The following is a 26,414-nucleotide window of genomic DNA, read 5'->3' on the forward strand; positions in this document are numbered from 1 at the left end:
TTATTGATTATTTAATTTTTGTAATCACCCACCTCAACAAATGACTCTGGATGGCAAATAATCATAGAACAATTAAAAACATGCACAATACTACTGTATAATAATCTGCTGCTGCATTTTTTTTGAAAAAAATATCTGTAACCCACATTTTGATTGTTGCAAGTCTCTTAAGGTACCTTAATGAATTGAGATGGGTTACTATAAAAATTAAATAAATATTTAAATATTTAAAAAGTGTAATGTATTGCCTTTATTCAAATAGCTCTGAAGAAGGTATTACTATGACTGAAAGGCATAAGTCTTGTCATTACTTTTGCAAAATACATTTTTGAATGCTTCTCTTTCTGCCCTTAATAAGAGCAGTACGAGCACCGATGCAATGTTTGTTCACTGCTGGTTAAGTCCCACATTCCAGATGGTTAATTATTTTGTTATAACATATATTCAAACAAGCCCTGTAATATCTTAAAGGCTAACATATTCTCTTAGGATGGACTAAGCTTTTGTGTTTATTTTGTGTTTGAATGCATGAAATGTATTTCTTGGAAATACATGCTAAAATACATGCCTCAGTGGAAGGGAAGGAAAGCAAGTGTTAGGGTAAACAAAGCCACAGAATGCAACATCACTAGTATTTCTAGTAGTAATAATACCAGTAGTAGTATTAAACCTTGCATGGCTTGAAGCCAGAGTATTTGAAAGAATGCCCTTCCACTTTTACATCCTAGCCCACTAGGACAAGAAGGCAGGCTATGTCCCATTGATTAGGGATGTATATCTGGTGGGATCATGAAAAAAACGCCTTCATGGTAGTGGCCCCTTTTCTATGGAACATCATTCCCCCCTCCAGGTATGAATGGTCCCATCCTGCTGATTTTCCAAAAGGCCCTAAAGACATAGTTTTGTCAGCAAGTCTAAGAACCATGAATGAAAATGGAGTCAATCAAATGGTTTATTTAATTATGTTGCTGCTGCCATGGGCTGGGGGGAGGTGTGGGAGATTTTTATGGGTTTTTATATTGCAATTATTTTTAATATTGTAAGCTGCCCAGAGTCACCTATGTGTAAGTTAGGTGGCCACATAAATTTAATAAAATAAATACATTTCTATGCAGTTTCCTTTTAAGGAGTGTTTCTCAACTTTAGCAACTGTTAGGTTAAATCAGTGGTTCTCAACCTTTCTAATGCCGTGACCCCATAATACAGTTCCCCATGTTGTGGTGACCCCCAAGTGGGTGTGGCCACCAATAAGAGGGAGTAGGACAGCTGGGGAAAAGGGAAAAAAATGGCGGACAGCGTGGTTTGGCGACCCCCGTGAAATGGTCGTTCAACCCCAAATGGGGTCCCGACCCACAGGTTGAGAACCACTGGGTTAAAGAATAACTAGAGTACTCTAGTATATGAGTACTCTAGTTATGTTGAAGGACTATCTTCATCATGTTCAGAGATGGTCTGGCTAGCTGAGAAAAATCAGTAGTCTTATCATTTCTGAAGCATGCTCATTTCTTGGAAGCCAATGGAGGGATCAAAGATGTCTATGTCTACTGTTGCATAAAATGTCAGACCACAACATTCTTTTGCTGAAGAAAGGGGATTTTTAGTGAGGAGGCACTGGGGAAAAATTGCTCCCAGACTATACATGAAAAGGGAGGTCAATTCAAAGTATGACTCTGTAATGGGAATAGCTCAGAATGATCAATATATTTCTTCAAGGCTGTAACTTAAACCAGTTAAACTATAATTCCACCACTTCAGTTTTGGGGGTTTTCCTGAACATCCCTGCTTTACCAGACCCCTGGGTACAATGAGCAAAAACAACAGTGAAAAAAATGTACTAATGTAAGGTGCAATTAGAGGAGGAATGATGCAAAATTGTCTTGAAATGGGAGCTGAACTGCAGATGTCTATCAACCTTCGGACTGTTGCAGGATCGGAATGCTAAAAAAAATACAGTTACCACGGACTGTCTGAAGGTCACACGTTAAGTGCGTCAAAGTATTCTGCTAAAACATTTGTAGCATAACGGATAGATCAAATCTGCCTTCTTTAAAGAGATATAAGGCTAAGGCGAGAGCCATTTTATAACGAACACTGTCGTGGTAAAATTCCTCGCAAACGCACATTAGATGTGTTAACAACACCTCATTAAACAGGCTATCACCACAACTGAGAGACACGTCCAGATATTCCTACTCAAAGCGCCAACTCCCGTTCTCTGTTGTATATAACATCCTTGACTCCTAGCGCCAGGAAACAAGACTGAACAGCCATCACATGTTCTGCAGTCACGTGAGTACAGACCAAGTACTGGTACTTATTGCTCTGGTTTTCCGGGGCCTTTTGTGTGTGTGTGAAAGTCAAGAGCGGTTGTTGCGTCGTAAGTTGCAACGCAAAGGTAGGAGGAGGCGGACTTTCGACCTGCTAGTTAAAAGGGCTTTTGCTTCGTTTGCGTTTGCCTCCTGTCGACGAAGGAGCAAAGGAAGAGCTGTCTCATATCGTATCGACCTGCCTGCGTTAGGAGAGGGTGCTCGTGGGGATGGAGAAATTCTTTTGCTTGGCTTAATTCGCGCAAAAGAACCGTCTTCCGCAACGTGGCGCCTTCTTCCAGATCGGTTGAACTTACGGTCTCCTGGCCAAGCATGTCCTTGACGTTCATCTTGATGCCAAGCTGAAAAAACCACGATTCCACCCCTCCCATAACTTCTTACTGGCTCATACCTAGAAAGATGCTTTTTCTTTTGGCTAAAGTCACCAGTGCTCTCTCCAAATAACCCGTGCTTGCCCGGGGAATCCCGATTTCCTGTGTTTTAAAAAGAAAGGATGCCCCTTGAGAAATTTTAACCCTAGAATAGAGTTTTCCAAAATGGTCAGCATTGACTCCCAAGAATATGTTTCATATACATATTTGGGAATATCGAAGAACAATTGGGGGTCAATGAGAATTTGGGGACTCCTGCCCTAGAAGAACACACATGTAACTTAAAAGTTAGTTGAAATACACTGATTGGGTTGGAGAAGTTCTCTGAGCTTGTTTTCACATTTATAAACATTTCTTGCCAGGTGTGAAAAGCAAAGTTCAGAGAATTCCCGTATCCCAACTATTGTGAATTTGCAAAGCTTTGTGCATTTGTCTTTGGTGTACAACAGCAACCAATCTTTGATGGGACATAATAAACAGATTTTCTCAGTTAGAATACCTATTGTCAGGAATTATGTTTCCTTCTGCCCCAAGATTCACATGGTCTCCACCTTGCCCCTATTGAAATGAGCTCTTACCAAGACTTTGGGTTAGGGCAGTGTTTCCCAAATTTGACAATTTTAAGGCATGTGGACTTCAACTCCCAGAATTCCACAGCCAGCAATGCTGGCTGTGGAATTCTGGGAGTTGAAGTCCACATGCCTTAAAATTGTCAAGTTTGGGAAACACTGGACCGTTAGGGCAATTGGTAGATCCCGGGGATATGTTTGTTTTAGTGGTTGTGGTCTTTTTCCAGATACTTGTTTTGTATGATCTTTATATTATTTTATTTTAATGTCTTCTTGTATGTCAGCCAGAATTGAGATGGAGTTGGTCAGACTATGTAATTAAAAAATGGAAAGTATATTTTAATGTATTTATTTCTTTATTAAACTTAAATGCCATCCAGCACTCCATGACAGCATGTCCACAGAAATGTCTTTGGACAGCACTGGCTCAATGGCCTTGAAACAGAGATAAGCACCACCCTTTATAGTCATCAATTCTACTAGCAGACAGGGACTCCTTTCCTTTCCTTTCCCATTTCAATATCCAAATCACCTCTGGACAGCATACAAATTGAATAAATATATAAATAAAAATATACTTTCCATTTTTTTATTGAATAGCCATCTGATACTATCCTGATTCTGGCTAGCATATAACATGAGGCTTGACATGCCTTGTAACTATATTCCTTTTCTGTGCAGATTTCACATTGACCTCACTTCCAGAAAGATGTCACAGCTTAAGTTCTGTTCCCGACGATCCCCCGTGGTTTGCTGTAATGCCTGTGTTGCGTCAAGCCAGTCTCTTGCCACGAATATTGGCCTTGGTATTTATTTTTTTCTTCTTCAGTGGGTGGAGTCTTTAAATTTGGGGAGGATAATGTCTTATTATTTCATAGTATTATTTCGCTACTGCTGTATTCTTAATGAAATTATTGGTTGCAGATATTTTAAAGATGGGTGGCAATGCTGTAGACGCTGCTGTGGCTGTCGCCGCCGCTTTAAATGTTACAGAACCTTTCAGTACAGGGCTGGGTGGAGATTGTTTCTGCCTGTACTATGATGCAAGGACAAAGCAGGTGCGTGGTCTCAATGGAAGGTGAGTTGCAAAAAGGTATATATGAGGCTAGCACTAAAGGAAAGGGCTGGGCTCCCATTACCAAGTTCAAAAAAAGAAACAAAATATGCAGACATGCCTAATCAAACTAAAGCATTCATTCATTTATTTTTGTCCCGCCTTTTTTTTATAAATAACTCAAGGTGACGAACATACTGAATATTATTTCCTTCTCCTATATTCTCCACAACAATCCATCCTGGGGGAATGTCTGGCTCAAAATCACCCAGCCGTCTTTCATGCCTAAGACAACACTAGAACTCACAGTCTCCTGGTTGTGGCCTGCTGCCTTAACTACTATACCAAACTGACTCTCCAGGCAGAACAAAAGCAGTAAACAAACAAACAAGCATAACCAAGTAAAAAATAAAGCCTAGAATATATTTTTTAGAAGTAAAACCTCCCAGAAGAATAGATAGAAGAATGAAAAATTTTCACTTATACGCAAGGAGTATTTGCTCAATACTCAATACAGGTTGCCTGAAACCTTGCAATATAAAGGCTTCTCTGCAACAAAATTATTTATTTGTTTATTAGATTTTAGATCAACTGAATTGCAGTTGAAAATTAGGGTTAAAATAAGAAGGAAAGACAATTGAAACAAATAACATTGCTAAAACCTATCTTGGTGAAAAAAAAACCTGTTATATATCACATAAATATAAATTAAAAGCAGGGTAACATACCACCCCACTCCAGGGCTGTTTAAAAACTCCAGCTTTTGTACCTTTTTATAAAAGGAAACAGGATTGAAGCTTCAGGAGACTATATCAGACACTGAGAATTCCTTTGTGATAGAAATAGGAGTGGAAGGGAAAGAATAGGCGAGTCTAAATGAGTTGTAGAAAATATAGCTGAGGCTCTGGATAGGCTTTTTGCTCAGAGCCAATGAATTAAAAGCAGAGAAAACACTTGAATCAAGGACTGATTGAGCCTTATTGGCGATACAGTATTGGGAGAGGATGTCTAGCTGTTGCTTGAAGTGTAGAAAAATTGATGATAGAGAAATAATGCAAACAAAGACTTATTTAAAGAAATAATGCAAAGAAGACTCCAGCTTATTACAACTAATACTTTCTAAACAAACAAATAAATGCACTTTTTCTGAACTGATTTTCTGGACTGAATTTCCCAGAACATTACAATGTAATGATAACTATTAGGATTGCTGCAGTTCTCACAAGCTTTCTTGTGTCTGCAAATAATAATTGCTCAATTTTTGGATTTGTACCAATAGGCTTGTGTGCCCGATGCCACTTTAACTTATTTTTAAACTGTCCCTGCTAATGATTTTGTGTATATAAAATAACAGTGGATAGAAAGTTTCATTTGGGAATTTTTTGTATTGAATTAGGTCAGAATTCAGCTTTGTATCTCATTTCCTTTTCTTTTGGTTCTGATTTTCCTATATCTAACTTTTGTTGAACCTTTGGGCAGTGCAAAGGGAATGGCTGCCCTTCTGCTTTGAGCTTCACTAAAGTGAATAGCAGGGTGCCATAAAAGTCTACTGTCCGTTGGTTTTTTATTTTTTTTCTGTAGCGCATAGTCAGAGGGCAAAGAGCAGGATGTTCTATGTCTCATAAATCTGATTTCCAAACATATTTGTCTCTTTGAACATTTCACAGAGAAACAGGAAACAATATCAAATACAAATGACTTTTTCCCATATATGACATTTGACCAAGCATTATGGTGAAAGTATAATTAAAGGATTTTTTTTCTAATGGAAAATATTTTCTATTATTCCATGCAATAATTTGCTGTAAAGGCATATTAGATGTATAAAAATAACAGTATAGCAAACTAATCAGAATTCAAGCTTAGGGTTTGATTTAAAAAAACAACAAGACAAATGTATGAGTAGTTTTAGAAATCCAGGCTGTATTCATGCACAGCTGGGAAAAAGGATAATGATACTTGACTTGAAGAATCTATTTTTCTGAAAATGGAAACTAGTAACTGCCATGGAATTAAAATGAAATTACAGTTGCAGAAAATGTCTGCACTGCTTAATACATCTGTACTGATGTGTAACAAAATGAGAGGTGCCATTTTCTGGCAAAATTTCTACTGTTATCAGTTTATCAGTTGTGATAAACATATAGAACTATTTATTATTTGAAGTGTGGAGTCATTAGTGCTCTCTGAGCTTGGTTGTTTGCCTGCAGATGTTTCATTATCTGAATAGGTAACAACTTCAGTGCTAGTGCTTGTACTAGCCTTCAGTCCTGAGCTACATACTGTATATTCTCCTCTATTGGCATCACCAGAACACCAAGCAGGTCTGATTTTATCCATCTTCCATATGATACTCTCCTTTGTCTAGTTTTCAGGCCATGATTTAAGAACTGCTATCTCATTTCCGTACCACAAAATATCCAGAGCAACACATGGGAGAGATTGAATAAAGAGAGGATGATATAAACATTATTTCAACGGTTCTTTCTCTTACCACAGTACAGGTTGGATTCTGCTAAGGTTCGCTAGTGTGGAATCATTCTTATTGGATAAATCTTTTCTATGGTTGCATATCCTTATCATGAAAACTTCATGTGTTAGTATTTTGAAAAACACAGAAGCCTTTCAATGAAAACTATATTTCTGCAAGATCTAAGTGAAAGTGTCATTAGAAGTATGTAGACTTTCACATAATTTTATATCTATATGTCGTAAATTCCTGTGTAGCCCTGAGAAGTTAAATCTTAATATATTATTATTCTAACTCAAACGCTGTGTTGGGTATTATACTAACTCACTATTATATACTAACTTAGTATTATACTAATTGATTTATTATATACATCACAAATCAATATAATATAAATGTTTACTTGAATGGTATCAAAATTCCACGTGCATTTTGCATCCCTGGCACAAAAAAGAAATGGAGATAGCATTTTGTCAACTGACTATCCCTGGCCGTTAGCTAAAAAAGGAATTTTCAACCAACAATTTTGATGATCTTCAACCATCATAAATATATGAAAATCTTCTATCTGAAGGAGCATTCCATAATCTCCCTTGAAAATTAGATTAGCCTCCTCTTTCATTGCTTTTTAGAAACAGCTTTTCTGAAGAATTTTTGAACAGGAGGAAGATTATAATGTTTTGAATGTAGCTATCGCTCCATTTTAAATTTTTCTTTCACCTAGTTTTGTTTAGCCTTGACAGTTTAATTATGCTGTGTGCTATTTTTTTTAAATTGTTAACTACTGGGAGTTCCTATAGATATACAAATTTACCGACTAAATAGATATACCACAAAGGCTTATACATTTTATCTATCTTGGAAAAGGGTTGGGATAATGCCAGCTGCTGGAGGAAACTATGGCCTTCATAGCGCTATAGCTAATGACATTTTTGGCTTCTTCATGAGCTGGGAAGAGATGAGGACAGCATTATGTCGACAAAGAAGAAGACGGCTGGATGAGATGGGATTATGGTGGGGCAAAGGGCAAGGGCAATTTGTCTCTTGAGAAACTTATATGCGGGTCAAGAAGCAACAGTGAGAACTGGACACGGAACCACTGATTGGTTCAAAATTGGAAAAGGAGTCCGGCAAGGCTGTATACTGTCACCCTGCCTATTTAACTTATATGCAGAGCAAATCATGAGAAAGGCAGGGCTAGATGAATCAAAAATTGGAATTAAGATTGCCGGGAGAAATATCAACAACCTAAGATATGCAGATGATACCACTCTAATGGCAGAAAGTGAAGAGGAACTAAAGAGCCTCTTGATGCGGGTGAAGAAGGAGAGTGCAAAAGTAGGCTTGAAACTCAACATTAAGAAAACCAAAATCATGGCATCCGGCCCTCTCAATTCCTGGCAAATAGATGGGGAAGAAATGGAGGTAGTGACAGATTTTATTTTTCTGGGCTCCAAGATCACCTCAGATGGGGACTGCAGCCAAGAAATTAAAAGACGCTTGCTCCTGGGGAGGAAAGCTATGGCAAATCTAGACAGCATACTAAAAAGCAGAGACATCACCCTGCCAACAAAAGTGCGTATAGTCCAGGCCATGGTTTTCCCAGTTGCAATGTATGGCTGTGAAAGTTGGACCATAAGAAAGGCTGAGCGCCAAAGAATTGAGGCCTTTGAACTATGGTGCTGGAGAAGACTCCTGCGAGTCCCTTGGACTGCAAGGCGTTCAAACCGGTCAGTCCTAGAAGAGATCAATCCTGACTGCTCTTTAGAAGGCCAGATCCTGAAGTTGAAACTCAAATATTTTGGCCACCTAATGAGAAGGAAGGAGTCACTGGAAAAGGGCCTAATGCTGGGAAAGATTGAGGGCAATAGAAGAAGGGGACGACAGAGAATGAGATGGCTGGATGGAGTCACTGAAGCAGTAGGTGTGAACTTAAATGGACTCCAGAAGATGGTAGAGGACAGGAAGACCTGGAGGAACATTGTCCATGGGGTCGCGATGGGTCGGACACGACTTCGCAATTAACAACAACAACAACAACAAAGGGCAAGTGGGATAAGGCCTGAATGAACAAAAGGTTATTTTCCAAGTAGGTTCTTAATTATAAATTATGTGTGACTTTCACATGATTCATGCTTCCGTCTTCCATTTGTAACTATCCTTTCAATGTTTTTCTTTAAATCAGAACACCTATGAAGGAGGGAAAGACAGAATAGCCTTCAGATGGACTACTAAGAGCTGTTGGGAAGAATCCTAAAATGTTGAGAGCAGTGTAATGAGATTAATTGTAGAACAAGAATTAGTTGAAATAACAAAAGAGTTTCCAGGAATATGAACTGTAATGTTATAAACTATTTAAAAGGCCTAGAAATCACCTGCATTATTTTGAGTGGTTGATGCTCGGGGCTCTGCTAAGCTGATTGTGATGCATCAGTCTTTTTTTTTCCCCTTTTAAAATTGAATAAAACTTGGGTTTTATATGCCTCACCTGTGTACCTCTGATTGCTTTGCAGTGGACGGTCTCCACAATCCCTCACCCTGGAGCTGCTAAAAGAAGATGGCTTTGATGAAGCGAATCCTTTGCCTTTACGACATGCATGTAACATCACAGTCCCTGGTGCTGCTGCTGCATGGTGTGATGCTGTCACGTTGTATGGAAGCAAACAGGTAAAAGTCTACCAAATGTTCTTGCTCAAAACATTGATTACAGGTAATCTTTGACTTGGCAACCATTTATTTAACAAGTGGTCAAAGTTACAACAGCACTGAAAAAAGTAACTTACACTTGGTCCTTGCAGTGACCCCCATGGTCCCATGATCAAAATTTAGCTGCTTGGCAACTGGCATGTAATCAATGTTGCAGTATCCATGGGCCACGTGATCACCATTTGTGACTTTCCCAGCCATCTTCTGACAAGCAGAACCAAGAGGGGAAGCCAGATTCATTTAACAACCATGTTATTCACTCATAACTGCAGTGATTCACTTAACAACCATGGCATAAAAGTCATAAAATCAGGCACGATTCACTTCTCAACTGCCTTGCTTAGTAATGGAAATTCTGGTCCCAGTTGTGGTTGTAAGTTGAGGACTATCTGCAGATTTATTTCATAAATGTGCTTGCATTTTTTTTTAAAGTACTTGAATTTGCTTTTCCTTTAATAACACCCAGTTTCTTCTGCTTGCCTAAGATATGGGAAATGGCAGGCAAAAGAACAGGACATTGACCTCTCCCCTTCCTATTTTAAAAATATTGCTCAGTTTCTTATTGTCATCTGCTGGGATTTTACTAATTTCCTTTATGTAGATTTCACATACTTGATACCATAGGAAGGAATGAAGTATAGGGAGTCCTTGGGTTATGGCCACAATTGAGCCCAAACTTTATATTGCTAAGTGAGAAATTTGAGAAGTGAGTTTTGCTCCATTTTATGACTTTCTTTGCCGCATTTGTTAAGTGAATCACTGCAGTTGTTTAATTAGTAACATGGTTGTTGAGTAAATCTGGTTTCCCCATTGATTTTGAAGGTTGCCACGTGACCCCCCCCCCTGGACACATCATAAATGTGAGTCACTTGTCAAGCATCCCAATGTAAATCATGTGACCGCGGGGAAGCTGCAACGGTCATAAATGTGAAAAACGGTCATAAGTCACTTTTTTCAGTGTTGTTGTAACTTCAGACGGTCACTAAACAAACTATTGTAAGTCGAGGAATACCTGATATGCCCTTTGAAATAGATCTTAATAATATTTATTATGTGATGAAATAACATTAATTTGCGACTCAGAAAAGGATAATTTGGAGGAACCTTCCAGAAAGCTAGTGAGTTTTAATATTCTATCCCACTGCATTAATTTTTCATCTATTTGGGAAGCTATAAAGCCCAGTTTAATCCTTTATGTTGATTCAAAGCTCCTCTTTACTTTTACACCATTTATATAAGTGTGTTCATATTACACACTTAACCAGGCAAGCTAAAATCTAGGTGACTGCATGCACATGGCATGCTAAGTTCGATTAGTTTTAACTTTGGCTTATGTGATTCAGTGTATTGTGCAAATCTTTATAACTGGTGGATGTATGTTGATTGATAACAATGCAATATTCCTTGATTCAGCTTTCCATGGGGCAAATTTTGCAACCAGCAATAGAAATGGCTGAGAAGGGCTTCCCAGTGTCTGAAATTACTTCTTACCAGTGGAAGCAAGATACTTATGTCCTTCAGTCACCTGGAAATCAACATGGAAAGGACCTCTTGATCAATGGTGAAGCACCAGAACATGGCCAAGTCTTCCAAAATCCTCTTTTGGCTAACACTTTTAAGGTAAAGAGAGCTGCAGAGTCAGTTATGCATTAAGTTAGTAACATTTATTGATTGTAGCCACCCACCTTTTGAGTTTTACTGTTGGTTCGGTTATGTCACATATCATCACGGTATCCATGTAGATTATTATAGAACAATTGAAATATATTTACTTAGATGATATATAACTAAGCCATACTATGATAATTTGGCCTAGAACACTGTATGAAACCACCTATTAACATCTCATTATTATGAACTGGGCCATTATGGCTTGTTCAGTAACTCACGGTTAAAATATATTGTAGCCTTATATATAGATGCAATCAGTATGGATATTTCTATTTAAAATCAGTTCTGTATATTGGTTCTGACACTATGTTTTCAGCCCTTGCTTTTATAGAAATAGTTCAAGAATAATTATTCAATGTTTGGGGATTTTTTCCCCCTTGGTTAACATGGCACATTTTCTGGAGAATAAATGACACAATTGCTTCACATTCTTTTATGAGAGCTTTTAGAAGCGAATATGAACTTTTTGAATAGTGCATAACTGACAGAGACTGTTATATTTGGTAAAAAAAACTAGCTACTAGTTACATTTTTCATTTGTTTAATAGCTTCATAATAGGAGCTTTTGAATTAGGAGAAGGTTGTCTACTTTCCATATACAGAACAATGGACATTGTAGACTGATTCTTGAATTGGAGGTTGATGAATACACATGCATGTATGTGCCATTCACATGCAGGTAGTCCTTAACTTATGACCACAATTGGAATCGACACTTCTATCACTAAGTGATATTGTTAAGTGAGTTGTGCCCAATTTTCTGAACTTTTTTTGCCACAGTTATAAGTGAATTATGTGGAAATCCAGCTTTCCCCATAGACTTGGCGTGTTGGAAGCTGACTGAGAAGGTCGCAAATGCAATTATGTGACCGCAAGATGCTGCTACCATTTGTAAATTCATGCCTGTTTCTAAGTATCCGAACTGTAATTCCATGACCACTGTGATGGTCGTAAGTGTGAGAATCAATCATAAGTTAAATTTTTTCAGCACATTGTAACTTTGAATGGTTGCTAAACAAATGGTTGTAAGTTCAGGACTACCTATATACCACACATATATTTTATGTAAACTCAGACACTCACCCACGCACTCACTAGTGTGTTTATTAGAAGCAATCAGAGATACTGAGCAGAGTTGCCAGGAAACATGTACAATCTCGACAATTATTGCAGATGATTACTTTTCCACTGCTATCAGCACAAACCTAATTTTTGATTGCCTGGAAAAGCAGATGAAATTCTGGATGTTTCTGCAGCCTGTACTTTTTGCTAGGGGGCATCCACATCTAATATACACTGAAATTGATTGAAGAGTTTTACTTCAGTACATGAATTTCAACACAACATTCAGAATGAAGGCAAATATATGTGTCCTAGGATAATGTTACAGGATCTGGTCTGGATTGGTCACCAGGACCAGACTTCTTGTCTTCTGAGCTTTTGGATTCGTTCTGGAGCCCATCTTCAAGGAACTTCTAAGTTCTCTCTAGGCTAGAGAGAAGTTCCCTGAAGATGGGTTCTAGCATCAAGGGCTGACTGACCCAGATTGGATCCTACAACATTCAGAGAACCAGACTCTCAAGACCATGTAGCTCATTGTGACTTTCGTTGTGCACAAGCTTGCAAAAAACACCATATCAGTTTCTAGTGCTTTGGGTGCATAGTTTCAGTGATAAGATATGCCTTTTCTCTTTCAACTCTAATTCGAACAAATGATAAATGTCATTTGTGGTTTTTAAATTGCATTGTGAACATAAAGAAGATTCAGGACAGAATTCCCCCATAGAATTTGACCCTCTGTAACCTGTAGCTGGCTCCTTCTGGGTCACTTGGTTGGAATCAAGAGTTATAGTCTTTGGAAACATTGAAGGCTGATATTTATCAAAAGAGGGATATTTCATGCGATGCAGGAAAATTAGTGGAGCATAGCAATAATGTACATCAAATTTAATTTTATTTCCACAGCAATTGAATTTGCTTCCTGGCTAACTTAGTTACGAAAATCGTAAGAGATTAGGTAGCCATGTCTGGATACTATTCAGCAGCATCTCTCAGTATCATTTTTTAGCTAATTATAAATCTTAGTATCCTGATTTGACAGATACTGCTTTTTAACTTCATTCTGAGACTTATATAATGTTGAAAAAGCATTCAGAGATAAATGCCATAGAAATCAGTAAATGGCAAAAGGTAAAATGTATAGATGGTGTCAGATTGCTTACTTTTTAAACTCTGTCCTGGAGAGAGGCAGCAGAGGCTTACTTGCTTATGCCTTTTTTCCACCTGCATTCAAGTTATTTTATTACATAACACATTAATGTAATAATTTTCTTACTTCCCATCATTTCTATGCATCTATATATTCCTTGTATTTAGACTAGTGTGTAACTTTCATCTCAGTTTTACAAGATGAGAATGTTGGTTAACATAAGAAACATTCAGTCTATTGGCTAAGAATTGTTAGATAAAGTATCCATAGATATCTACATTAAAGTGTACAGGAGGAACATGCTGTGATTATATGTTTTTTCTTGGAATCATATTCTGCAGTATACGGAATGGAGTGTAAAATGAGGAGGAATACAACTAGAACTAAGGAGTGACCCTTAGTTTTAGATCAGGGGTGTCAAACTCAATTTCATTGAGGGCTGCATCAGCATTGCGGTTGGCCTCGGGGGGGCGAGTGGGTGTGGCCAGGGTGGGCGTGGCCTACTGGGTAGGTGTGGATGGAGTGAGTGCGGCCTACTGGCTGGGCATGGCCAGCTCTTCATCGTTTGCGTCAAGGCTGTCTGTGGAGGCCTGGGCAGGAGTGGGACAGATCTGAGGGTCTCTGGCAGAAGGGGGTGGGACTAGGGCAAGTGCCAAGGCATGGTCCATTTCTTCATTCCTCACAAAGGGTGACACCTCCCAAGCATGCACCCGGGGGCGGGGCCGACATGGCAGGGGTGGTTCCTCGCTGTTTCCAGATGGCCTTGTGGAGCTAAGACTGAATGTGTTTCAGCATAGATGGCCACCACAAAATTGTACATTGGCTCCCGGCCGGCCTGGGCCAGGGCCAAGGCAGTGGGGGCCGTTCCCTCACTGTTTCCAGGATGGCTTCGCGGGCCACATGAAACCACTTCACGGGCCGCATCCGGCCCCCGGGCCTTGTGTTTGACATGTCTGTTTCCATGGTTTAGATGTATTACTTCTTGAGATAACCTTCAGGTAACTTAAGGTGAGAGCACAGTTAAGCCCCCAAGTGGCCCCAAGAGCTCTTAAGGAGAGTGCTAAGACAAGATGACTGCAAAGAAATATGATCCTTCTAAACCCCTCCCCCCATCCTGCCAGAACTAATCCCTCCATAGCCCCCCCACCATCCTGCCAGAACCAATGAAGCTTTTTTGATGAGAAGCAAAATGTCTTCTTCCTCAAGGAAAAAAACAGTCCAGTTACCTTTTGAAAAAGCACCTTTGAGACAGCTTTGACCTTGATGACTGAGAATCTCCATAGACATAAGGAGGTAAAAGAATTCTGCAACAGATCGTTTTGGAAGCAAATTATGAGAGTCAACTATAATCAGACTTTATAGAGACATAAATGCTCTTAAGTATTTAAGTATCTTTTTTCAGATTGAGAGACTTTACAGGGGAGAATTTGAATTTGATCTTGGATCATGAACTCTTACATGTCAGAAAAAAAACAGGGTTTTTTTACACATAAAATTTCCTTGGCCAGTTATGCTAATATCTGTGTAACTTAGATGTGTACAAAAGTTCATTATTTATATAAATGTCTACAAATTTGAATTTTAATCTACAGAGAAATCCATCACACAGGAACATTGCTTTTAATGGACTTTGCATGAATAAGCTTTTACTAATTCATACATATCAACTAAAATTGCACTATTTGTATTGATTTGATTTTCTTCTTAAGTGAAACAGGTTCACTACATTCAAAGTCATCAAGATGTTTGCTTGCAGATATTTCATTACCTATCTGGAAAGAGGGCCTGGATAGATCAAATTCTGGATAGGTCAGGTTCTTTGAGAGGGTGGGGTCTGTGAGATAGAAGAAAGGTCTAAGGGCCCAGCCAAATGAATAACATTAACATGAGTTCTGACATTCTTGATTCAACAGAAAACTCTGTTGATGTGAATTGTGCTGCCCCCACAGCAGACCTTTATTGTAGGTCAGTAATAAGATTGGATGGTGTTACTGCCTTACACAATTTAAAATGGGCACTTTCAGGGCAGTGAATGGTGGATTTCCTGGTTTCGTTTCACTCTTCTCACAATTCTTTCCTGTCAACAGGAAAAACAAACTCTGATTGATGTCTCTAATATATGAAAAGTAGGGTCAGAATGATCCAGATCCTCTTTCCAGATAGATAATGTAACATCTGCAAGCAAACATGTTGATGACTTTGAATGTGGTGCTGGTGTAAATTATTGTCTGTACTATGGACAGCCAGAGCAGCCAATAGAGAGATGCTGAATAGATACATCACTAGAAGCCAAAATCACAAGACTATGTCTGATTTACTTTGGCTATGTCATACGTGCAAATTCATTGGAGAAGTCAATGAGGGTATCATGGTTCCAATAAATAGAGCCAAATAAATCAGAACTCTGAGCCAAGAGACTTCCTCAAAGAACATGTTTATTGGATACAAAATATCAGCATAGTCAAAAGTGAAACCAAGTCTAAAGTTCCCTACAAAAAGTTGTTGTTGTTGTTAATTGCGAAGTTGTGTCCGACCCATCGCGACCCCATGGACAACGTTCCTCCAGGTCTTCCTGTCCTCTACCATCTTCTACAGTCCATTTAAGTTCACGCCTACTGCTTCAGTGACTCCATCCAGCCACCTCATTCTCTGTCGTCCCCTTCTTCTATTGCCTTCAATCTTTCCCAGCATTAGGCCCTTCTACAGTGAGTCCTTCCTTCTCATTAGGTGGCCAAAGTATTTGAGTTTCAACTTCAGGATCTGGCCTTCTAAAGAGCAGTCGGGGTTGATCTCTTCTAGGACTGATCGGTTTGAATGCCTTGCAATCCAAGGGACTCGAAGGAGTCTTCTCCAGCACCATAGTTCAAAGGCCTCAATTCTTTGTCGCTCAGCCTTTCTTATGGTCCAACTTTCACATTCATACATTGCAATTGGGAAAACCATGGCCTTGACTATACACACTTTTGTTGGCAGGGTGATGTCTCTGCTTTTTAGTATGCTGTCTAGATTTGCCATAGCTTTCCTCCCCAGGAGCAAGCGTCTTTTAATTTCTTGGCTGCAGTCCCCATCTGAGGTGATCTTGGAGCCCAGAAAAATAAAATCTGTCACTACCTCCATTTCTTCCCCATCTATTTGCCAGGAATTGAGAGAGCCGGATGCCATGATTTTGGTTTTCTTAATGTTGAGTTTCAAGCCAACTTTTGCACTCTCCTTCTTCACCCGCATCAAAAGGCTCTTTAGTTCCTCTTCACTTTCTGCCATTAGAGTGGTATCATCTGCATATCTTAGGTTGTTGATATTTCTCCCGGCAATCTTAATTCCAACTTTTGATTCATCTAGTCCTGCCTTTCTCATGATGTGCTCTGCATATAAGTTAAATAGGCAGGGTGACAGTATACAGCCTTGCCGGACTCCTTTCCCAATTTTGAACCAATCAGGGTTCCGTGTCCAGTTCTCACTGTTGCTTCTTGACCCGCATAAAGGTTTCTCAAGAGACAAATAAGATGGTCTGGTACTCCCATCTCTTTAAGAATGTGCCACAATTTGTTGTGATCCACACAATCAAAGGCTTTAGCATAATCAGTGAAGCAGAAGTAGATGTTTTTCTGGAACTCCCTAGCTTTCTCCATGATCCAGCATATATTGGAAATGTGATCTGTAGTTCCTCTGCCTCTTCGAAATCCTGCCTGTACTTCTGGTAGTTCTCTATCCACATACTGCTGGAGTCTAGCTTGTAGGATTTTAAGCATAACTTAATAGCATGTGAAATGAGTGCAGTGGTGCGATAGTTTGAACATTCTTTAGTATTGCCTTTCTTTGGAATTGGAATGTAAACTGACCTTTTCCAATCCTGTGGTCACTGTTGAGTTTTCCAAATTTGCTGACAAATTGAATGTAGCACTTTTACTGCATCGTCTTTTAAGATTTTGAATAGTTCAGCTGGAATACTGTCACCTCCACTAGCTTTGTTGTTGCTCAGATTTCCTAAGGCCCATTTCACTTCACATTCTAGGATGTCTGGCTCGAGGTCAGTGACCACCCCATCGTGGTTATCTGGGGCGTTAAGCTTGTTCTTGTATAGTTCTTCTGTGTAGTTTTGCTACCTCTTCTTAATCTCTTCTGCCTCTGTTAGGTCCCTGCCATTATGGTCCTTTATCATGCCCATCTTTGCATGAAACGTTCCCTTCATATCTCCAATTTTCTTGAAGAGATCTCTGGTCCTCCCTACTCTGTTGTTTTCTTCTATTTCTTTGCACTGTTCATTTAAGAAGGTATTCTTATCTCTTCTAGCTGTTCTCTGGAATTCTGCATTCAATTGGGTGTATCTTTCTCTTTCTCCTTTGCTTTTCGCTTCCCTTCTTTCCTCAGCTATTTGCAAAGCTTCCTCAGACAGCCATTTTGCTTTCTTGCATTTCTTTTTCTTTGGGATGGTTTTAGTTGCTACCTCTTGTACAATGTTGCGAACCTCTGTCCATATTTCTTCAGGCACTCTATCAGATCTAATTCCTTAAATCTATTTGTCAACTCTACTGTATATTCATCAGGAATATGATTTAATTCATACCTGAGTGGCCTAGTGCTTTTGCCTACTTTCTTTAATTTAAGCCTAAGTTTTGCAACGAGAAGCTCATGATCTGAGCCACAGTCAGCTCCTGGTCTTGTTTTTACTGACTGTATAGAGCTTCTCCATCTTTGGCTGCAGAGCACATAGTCAATCTGATTTCTGTGTTGACTGTCTGGTGATATCCATGTGCAGAGCCGTCTCTTGGGTTGTTGGAAAAGAGTGTTTGTTACAACAAAAAGTTACACTAATACAAAGTTAAACTTCCCATCCTAGTGCTATGCAATCAGCTAGGTTCCCCAATAGAATAGTTTGGCGGGCTTTCTAGCAATCCACCCAACCCCCTAGCATAACCAACAGAATAACCTTGGTTCCCACGGGACACAGAATTGTTAGATAGCACAAATGCTCTGCACCCCCTCCCATTCATATGGCAACCTAGAACGAGCAAGATGGCTGCAGCTAGGTTGACAGATGTTAGGAATGGTTAATGGAACAAGAAGTTGACAGATGTTAGGAATGGTTAACAGAACAAGAAGAATGGCAAGCAAAGAACATGCTGGCTTGATACCATCACAATTGATACAAAGATGAATATCCAACAACTGAAAGAAGCTATGCTTGACAGCATAGCATGAAGAGCACTTGCCTATAAAGTTGCTAAGAGTAGAACATGACTAAATGGTTAAAACAACAACAGTGAAACCTTTGCAAGCAAACAACCAAGCTCAGAGAGCACCAAAGAATTCCTCAGTTCAGCCCTGTACTACATGTATTCTTTTCTATTGGTAATGTTATAAAATATCTGACTGTTTGTAATCAATTTATTGGATGAAACTGTTCACCTATTCAGCTTCCTTAGTGGCTAATTACATCTTGTTAATATTTAACAATTTGGTGCCAGATGGTAATGCACCACATGGTGAAAGGTATTCTTATTTGACTGAGTATATGGAATGACACATGCTGTTTTGTCTTAGTACCAGGTACGAACAATTTACCATCCCTTTTGAATTATTGAGGTTGACGTGGCTCTTTCTTAGAATTAGGTCAAAGGCAGGACAGTTTCCTTTTGTATACATAAGCATTCCTTGTGTTTTTTGCCTTTTGATGAAGCTACTTATGTTTTGCATGCTCTGTAATATTACAGTGATTCTGATGCACAATTATGTTTTATTGCCCCAATGAAAAAATGTTGTAAAATTCGTAATCTCAAATGATTGTATAAAATTGGTTTAGTTGATAGAAAATCCAAACTATAGTCTTATACTGTTTATTCTAGCTTGAATGGAAAGTACCATACTTTGTCAGTTCAGAGAAAGAGGGAAAGCATGACTTGCTATAAAATAAGACATTATAGGACATTAGGAGGCAGTGGAACCATGGAAAAGATAGAGAGATGTACTCAAATCCAATTGACACGATAACATTTCTATTGTACTTGAACCAAGATATTTTTTGATGTATTTCTAACTTGTTATACCAGCTGTCAGGAATATCTGCATAAGCAAGGAATATTCAGTTATATTAGCTTTCTCTTATTTTATCTTTCAGAAAATTATAATATGATTTATCTTTACAAGTAGGAAACAAGTAGTAATAACAAGCTACAGAAAAGTTGACTAGGCTTTTAAGTTTCAATTAATTGCTGAACTGGGTTCTAAACAGACTCTGCACTTAGTGGCTGGGTTTCCACATCACATCACATCAAATCATAATATAGTGTACTGTGCTATGCAACCTTAGCTGTTGTGATTTATAAACTATGTTTTATGGCTTCTATGAAGGGTTAATTTAGTTTAACTATACCATAAACCATAATATACCATACAATGGTATACAACCATTGTATAAACAATCTTTAACCCACCTGTGGCACATTCTCAGAAGTCAAAATATTTTTTTTTTTCTTTAGTACTTGCAATATAAGTTGAAAACATTCCTTAGAAAGCCTGCAACAAACTGACACATTATTGGCAAAAGCTGATGAATAAGAATTAGGGTTATGGTTAGAAAAAGAAATTTAGGACCTGCCCTAATTGATCAGGCTCTTAAAAGAAGTCATGGGAAATTTGTACTTTCAGACTTGGACATTTCAGTCAATGTAGCTTTACAATAAAGTAGAACTAGCTCATCAGGTCATGTTTTCTGTCTGGAGGGCTGATATCAGTATTGCAAATCTGAAAGTACAGATCTCCTGCAGTGACTTTTAACACCCTGGTCCTTCCTAAGTTTCTTTTTCTGATATTAAGCCACTAGCTGATACCTCCAGGCAGATTCTCTGCAAATTTACAAGTAGTCCCCCAACTTAAAATCAGTTGTTCAGTGATCAAAGTCACGCCAGACCACAAAAAAAGATGCTTCTGATCCCGATTCAAAGTTCCAATGGCTGCTCTCTCTCTCTCTCTCTCCCTCCCTCCCTCCCTCCCTCCCTCCCTCCCTCCCTCTCTCTCTCTCTCTCTCTCTCTCTCTCTCACACACACACACACACACACACACACACACACACACACACACACACGTTCAGGGTTCAGGGGACCACATTTCAGACACTCAGCAACTGGCCTGGATTTACAGTTATTTATAGCATCCTGCGATTGGGTGGCCCTGATTGATGATATTTTTTTACTGGAAACCAGCATTTATTTCCAGTTTCTACTGTCCCTGTCTATGTAACTGAAAAGTGCCAAAGAAACATTATGAAAAGATACTATTCAGAAATGCTGTTGAGGACATCACTATTCTTTTGATTTTGTAATCTAAGGACTTTTTTCCCCTCAGGAGTTAGCAAAATCTGGCAAAAGAGGCTTTTATGAAGGCCATGTGGCTAAAGCAATCGTGGACGTTATTCAGAATAATGGTGGAGTAATGGATTTAGGAGACCTGAAAAGTCATGTCACTGAAGAAGTTGAGCCTATTGTCACAAATTACAAGGTATGCCAGATTTAATCGTATGGAAAGATATAACTACATGGATGCTTATATGATTCTTCATAGGTTTTGTCTCAGAGGTTTAAGAAGTAATTTGGTTTGACTTCTAAACACGGAGCAAGTTGTTCATAACCTATCTGAATCGTCCCATAAAGTTTTGCAATATTTGATAGTGCTGGCTTTCCAACATGTATTATGCTATTCTAAGGAAACCATACACAATAGCACATGGCCACAATACAATGTGAACTAGATTTAGTGAGCTGTTCCTTCCTTTTATCTTCTGCCTTTAACTTTTTAGTTTATTATTTTTGATCCCTTTCCTTGCTCTGTATAATGAATGGATGCATGGTACTGTCCAGAAAAAATGAGAGATTTGAGGGGCTGGCAGAAAGAAGAGAGGGAAAACTTATTTTCCAAAGCACCAGAAGACAAGACAAGAAGCAATGGATGGAAACTAACCAAGGAGAGAAGCAACCTAGAACTAAGGAGGAAAAAAAGTTAAAGCAATCAACCAATGGAACGGTTTGCCTTTTGAAGTTGTGAGTATTCCATCATTGGAGGCTTTTAAGAAGAGACTGGATAGCCATTTGTCTGAAATGGAATAGGGTCTCCTGCTTGAATAAGAGGTTAGATAAGACCTTCAAGATCCCTTCCCACTCAGATGATGTTCTTTGAAATGCTGTAATAGTAAAATGTACCATCAGCTATGGAATAGTAGTAAGCTGACAAATCATTGTCACTTTTAACACATAGTAGCATCTTTTTCATGAATATAACATAAAATACATATTCTTTGTATCTATGTATACTTGTGTGTCCATTTGTGTTTATTCCATTGCAGATAGTCTTCATTTAGCTGCTGACTTATTTAACAAACATTTGCAGTTATGATAATGATGAAATAGTGATATTGTTATTAGTCCTCCATGTGTATGACCTTTGCAAGCCTGTAAAACAAAGGAAAGCTGAAGTAAGATCATTAAAAAATGTGATGGTTCATGCAACTGCTTCACATAACAACAGAATTCATCATCCCAACTATTTAGTGACTTACCTATGTTCTTGTTATTAATTGCTAAAGATTAAACTCAAACTTCATAAAATACTTAAGTTAAACAGGACTTAACTTTAGAAACTGGATGTAGACTAAAACCCAAAAATGCAAAGATCAGGAGACTGTTCTGTGTGATGATTCCCTTTTTGTGTTGCTTCTACCTTAGAACATTCCATAAACAAGAATACTTGACTCAATCTGTTCTTCTCTACACTTCAAAGGAGTTATTTTCAGTCATGTAGCCAAGTCTAAAAAGAAAAGGAATTTTCCTTGTCAGGTCATTCTTGGGACTTCACTCCTGCCTTTGTTCTGTAACCTCTTTTTGATATTTTCCCCCTTAGCACTATTAATAAATCTTTGGCAAAGATCCATATCCTGAATAAAGATCTTGCAAATCAAATTCAGCTTTGACAGTTTCCCCTGCTAAGGAGAAATAAAAGATTGGAGTTCAAAACTTTCTTGTAACTGATGTAAATGGAGTGATATAAAACAAGTGTTCTTCAAAACTAGCTCCAGTATTTATATACAATGTTATGCCTCTAACTCTTTGAAATTATAAACTAAATGCATATTGGCATGCTTGCGTTGCTGTTTTAAAGGAGACTAGGTAAATTAAATTTAATCTCCCTCAGATTAAATGTGAAATAACATGTTAAGATATAAAAACAGTATATAAAGACTAAAAATTTAGAAGGATGCAAGGATGATTAAACATGATTAAAATAAGTTAAAAGGTGAAGGGAGGGTTCTCAAGGCACCGGCCATCCCCCCCCCCCCCGGCTGCATACTGTTCTGGGCATCCCCAAGCAATACAGTTCCTGCATCAGGATTCCTTCTTCAAACTTCAAATGCTGACAGCCTTAGCAGGTAGACTAGACAGGAAACACAACCAGATAAACTAATTCTACTTTATTGTAAAGTTACATGAACAGAATTTTACAAGTCTGAAGAGACAATTCTCCTGCTGTCACTTTTACAGCCAGGGAGCTTAGGGAAGATTTCTTCTGAGCCTCTTATTCTGTGCTGCCTCTTATCTGACTATTCCCTAAACATCATCTCTTTGACCCGTTTCCCAAGATCTTTCCCACCTACCTTTACAGAAGATTCTGGTCTTGACAGCTTCCAAAACATTAAGGAGTGGTGTTTTGGATCTCTGGGGGCAAGACGTTCTATAAGAAAGAGAAATATGGTGATATACTTTGAATTGTTGTTATATAATTCATAAGTATATCTCACTGATCTTTGTAATAACTATATTATGAAACCAAACAATATATATAATTTATACAAATACCCATCTTACCTAAATGACTTTGGCATCTTACAAGGATTAAAAACACATAAAAACCCACAACATAAAACCCCAAACACCCAAGGTTATTGGTAGTTCAGGAATGACTTGTGGAGTCCTTGGTACTCATTGAGCTGGGTTATTCATTTACAGATGTTTTATTACCTGACTGGGTTACATTATCAGTGCAATGGCCAAGAACGCCACCCAAGGATAAACAATAATCACATACAGAGCACCCTCATCAATAGCAGGGTTCATCCTTAACCATTTTAAACTCCCAGCACTCCTTTTTTAAAACTTCCCTAAAGTTTCCAGTAAACATAGTTGAATTGTTTACCTTAAAATTGTAAGATACTCTTAGCTTTTGATTTGTTGCTATGGAATATTACAACTGTTTATTCCAGAGTTCTGGCAAGTAATTGTTCTAAAAGTTAAATAATATTCTTATAATTGTTTATATGAATTCAAACATATTCCAGTCTGATAGTAATTTGCAACTTGCAAGTGTTGTTAATGTTGCTGGACTAATGAAATCAGAATATGCTTTAATTGAATATATTGCCATTTTACAATTTTAGACAATTTACATTTCTCTTGTAATAATTCAGAAGGTTTAAAAGCTTGACTGACATAAGTTGATTTGAAGTATAAATATCTCTAATTTCCTGTATCATGTTAATCACTTCTTTCCAATATTTTAGCTGTTGTGTTATGAAAAGAAACTAGAACTCAGTGACATACCGGTACTTATGACAATATTGAAATTTATAAAGTATGAATCAATAAAATTTAGTATGTGTGGTATAAAACACTAAGGCTTGGAGATTCAGATTCTTCAGGAAATATGTGAACATAACAATAAAGCAAGGTATAACTATTTTTCAGCTTCCAAATGGATTTTGTAGCCGACGATCTATACAATTCATAATACAATTCATGATAGGTAAAAAAGGTAAAGGAGTCCCTGTGGATTTTATTCTGCTAGTCATTGCTGACTATAGGGGGCAGCACTTATCTTCATTTCAAGGATATTGAGCCAACACTGTCTGAAGACATTTCTGCCCTCGTATGTCCAGCATGATGTCATGGAGAGCTGTTAACCTTCCCACTGTAGTGGTACCTACTTATCTACTTGTATTTGCATTTTTTTGAACTGCTAGGTGGGCAGGAAACGGGGTGAAGATGGGACCCCACCCTGTTGCATGGTACTTATCCGCTGAGCCACTGCGCCATCCCACAATTCATGATAGCCATAATAAATATATATACTAAATGCATAATAAAATTATATAATTCATAATTATACAGTGTGTAATATGGTTATAAAATTTATAATAATAAATATATAATAGCATTATATAATTCATAATACAAAATTCATAACGACTAGTTTCATGTAGCACCCAGATGATATTTGTTGCAAAGTTATTCTTCATTAAATGAAAGATGAGATAAGTGATAATTTGGAGAACTGATTCAAATAAAGGAAATGTAGTTAACATTTTTAAGTTTCAGAGAGCTTCTTATTGCAGAAGGAAAGTGAGGCAGTTTCTCAGTGATTTGGCAAGTGTATAAAACTGATTATTCAGCTCTTGCTTATGGATATCAATAACCTGCTAGCAGTTCAGAATGTAACAGCTGTCTGTTACAGAAACCATGACGGCAAAAAACTCATGTAAGAAAAAGGAATGCTTATATACCTAGTTGATAGTAAAAGTGTTCCAAGTTCTTCAGTCATGCAAAAAATGATATGTTTTAAAACCCAGGTGTAATATTACATCTATTAGTCATGTAAGAACCACAAAAACATTAAAGATCCATGTGTTAAAAATGAGGATCAAGCAACTGTAGGTTAATGAAAAATGTTTAATAGCTGCACCTTGTCCCAAACCCTTTGTGTTTTAAAATAATTATTTGGTTGTTTGTAAAATCTATCTTCCTAGAAGTTGTCAGAATCTATTAGAAAGATGCATTTCATTGTTAACTGTCTTTGTGTATATATAGGATCTTCAGAAATGTTTTCAAAAAAATATCAGAAACATTTTAGGAATTATTATGAGCAAGTATTTAATTGACACGAGCATATAATCGATTCAAGAATTTAAATACATACTACATTGATGCATATATTGTTGCTTAAAAACTAATGACATTTATTTAATGTTATTTGCATCATATATTTCTTGTGTGTTTGATTATATTTTTCTTATTAAGGAAAGGTAATCCATGTTAAAGTGTTAATGTTTCATTAGTTGAAAAATAAGTAAAGAATTTCATTTAGAATAGTATCAGAAAGTTTTTATTTATTTGGCTGATAGTCAGTATTAAGTAGTGTCAATCATTTTTAGGGCATGAATATTTGGGAAATTCCTCCAAATGGACAAGGAATCACAACTTTATTAGCCCTGAATATTTTAGAAAATTACAATATGAAAGGTATGATCAGCTTCTAATTTGTACATATCTGTTGTTTCTAAGGAAAAAAAGTGCCAGATGTTTCTACTTTAGGAAAAAAAGAGAAAAAAATACCTTTTGTCAAAATTTATATTGAATGAAGGATCATTAAAAGTAAGACTTATTTAAGAGACATTTACAGAACTATGCAAAAAATTGACAAAATTTGCCATTTCAGCAAGTCTGTTAGCTATTGGCTTAAAGCAATACTAATAATGGGAAACCAGAGGGGAAAAAAATGAGAAAATGGCAAATTTCTTCTGTGATGTTTCCAAGGTAACAAATTTAACATATCCATTTAGTTTCCCAGATTCACTTAATTTGAGGAAAACTTTATTTATATAAATCACAATATTATTCATTCAAATATAGAAATTCCTAGACATAATTTTAATACAGGAGGCAATTAAGCCTTTTTAGAAAGAATAATGTTTTATTTTTATATTATAAAAATTCCTAATCATGTAGCAATATATGTAAATTACGTCCATTGTAATTTAGATCCCAATCTAATTGTAGCAATATATAGGTAAAATTGCTTCCATAAGGAAAACAAAAAATGATCATTCTTGATAAATACACGTAGCATTACACCTTCCAACTGTCCAGGAATGTTCAGTTCAATTCTAATCTAGCTCCCTATTCTGATGATCCCAAAAATGATAAGATAAATTACAGTTCTAAAATGCTGCTTGTAGAGAATATGTAGATGAGATCACTGGTGAATATAAGGAATACTT

The 26,414-nt window shown here is 37.6% G+C and overlaps 1 protein-coding gene and 1 long non-coding RNA gene across 6 annotated transcripts in view; one reads left to right on the forward strand and one right to left on the reverse strand.

Moving 5' to 3' along the window:
- Positions 1 to 2,107: 2,107 nt before the first annotated feature.
- Positions 2,108 to 26,414, forward strand: part of LOC120314669 (glutathione hydrolase-like YwrD proenzyme) — a 32,895-nt gene continuing 8,588 nt past the window's right edge. For 3 of the 5 annotated variants that reach the window (XM_039357989.1, XM_039357993.1, XM_039357991.1), the window contains exons 1-7: positions 2,294 to 2,395; positions 3,949 to 4,073; positions 4,192 to 4,345; positions 9,305 to 9,458; positions 10,911 to 11,117; positions 20,720 to 20,872; positions 25,569 to 25,656. In XM_039357989.1, the coding sequence (XP_039213923.1) occupies positions 3,977 to 4,073; positions 4,192 to 4,345; positions 9,305 to 9,458; positions 10,911 to 11,117; positions 20,720 to 20,872; positions 25,569 to 25,656 (853 nt within the window). In that variant the 5' untranslated portion in view covers positions 2,294 to 2,395; positions 3,949 to 3,976. The other 2 variants (XM_039357990.1, XM_039357992.1) reach the window with 2 other exon arrangements.
- On the reverse strand, positions 21,246 to 25,530 carry LOC120314672. The gene is made up of 3 exons (XR_005558496.1): positions 23,230 to 25,530; positions 23,019 to 23,095; positions 21,246 to 21,819 (listed from the first exon to the last, which is right to left on the reverse strand). It is a non-coding gene; the product is annotated as an uncharacterized LOC120314672 (long non-coding RNA).

The sequence above is a fragment of the Crotalus tigris genome, unplaced genomic scaffold (genome assembly GCF_016545835.1).
Source record: "Crotalus tigris isolate CLP2741 ecotype Arizona unplaced genomic scaffold, ASM1654583v1 scf7180000018970.2248101, whole genome shotgun sequence".
NCBI classification, from domain to species: Eukaryota; Metazoa; Chordata; class Lepidosauria; order Squamata; family Viperidae; genus Crotalus; species Crotalus tigris.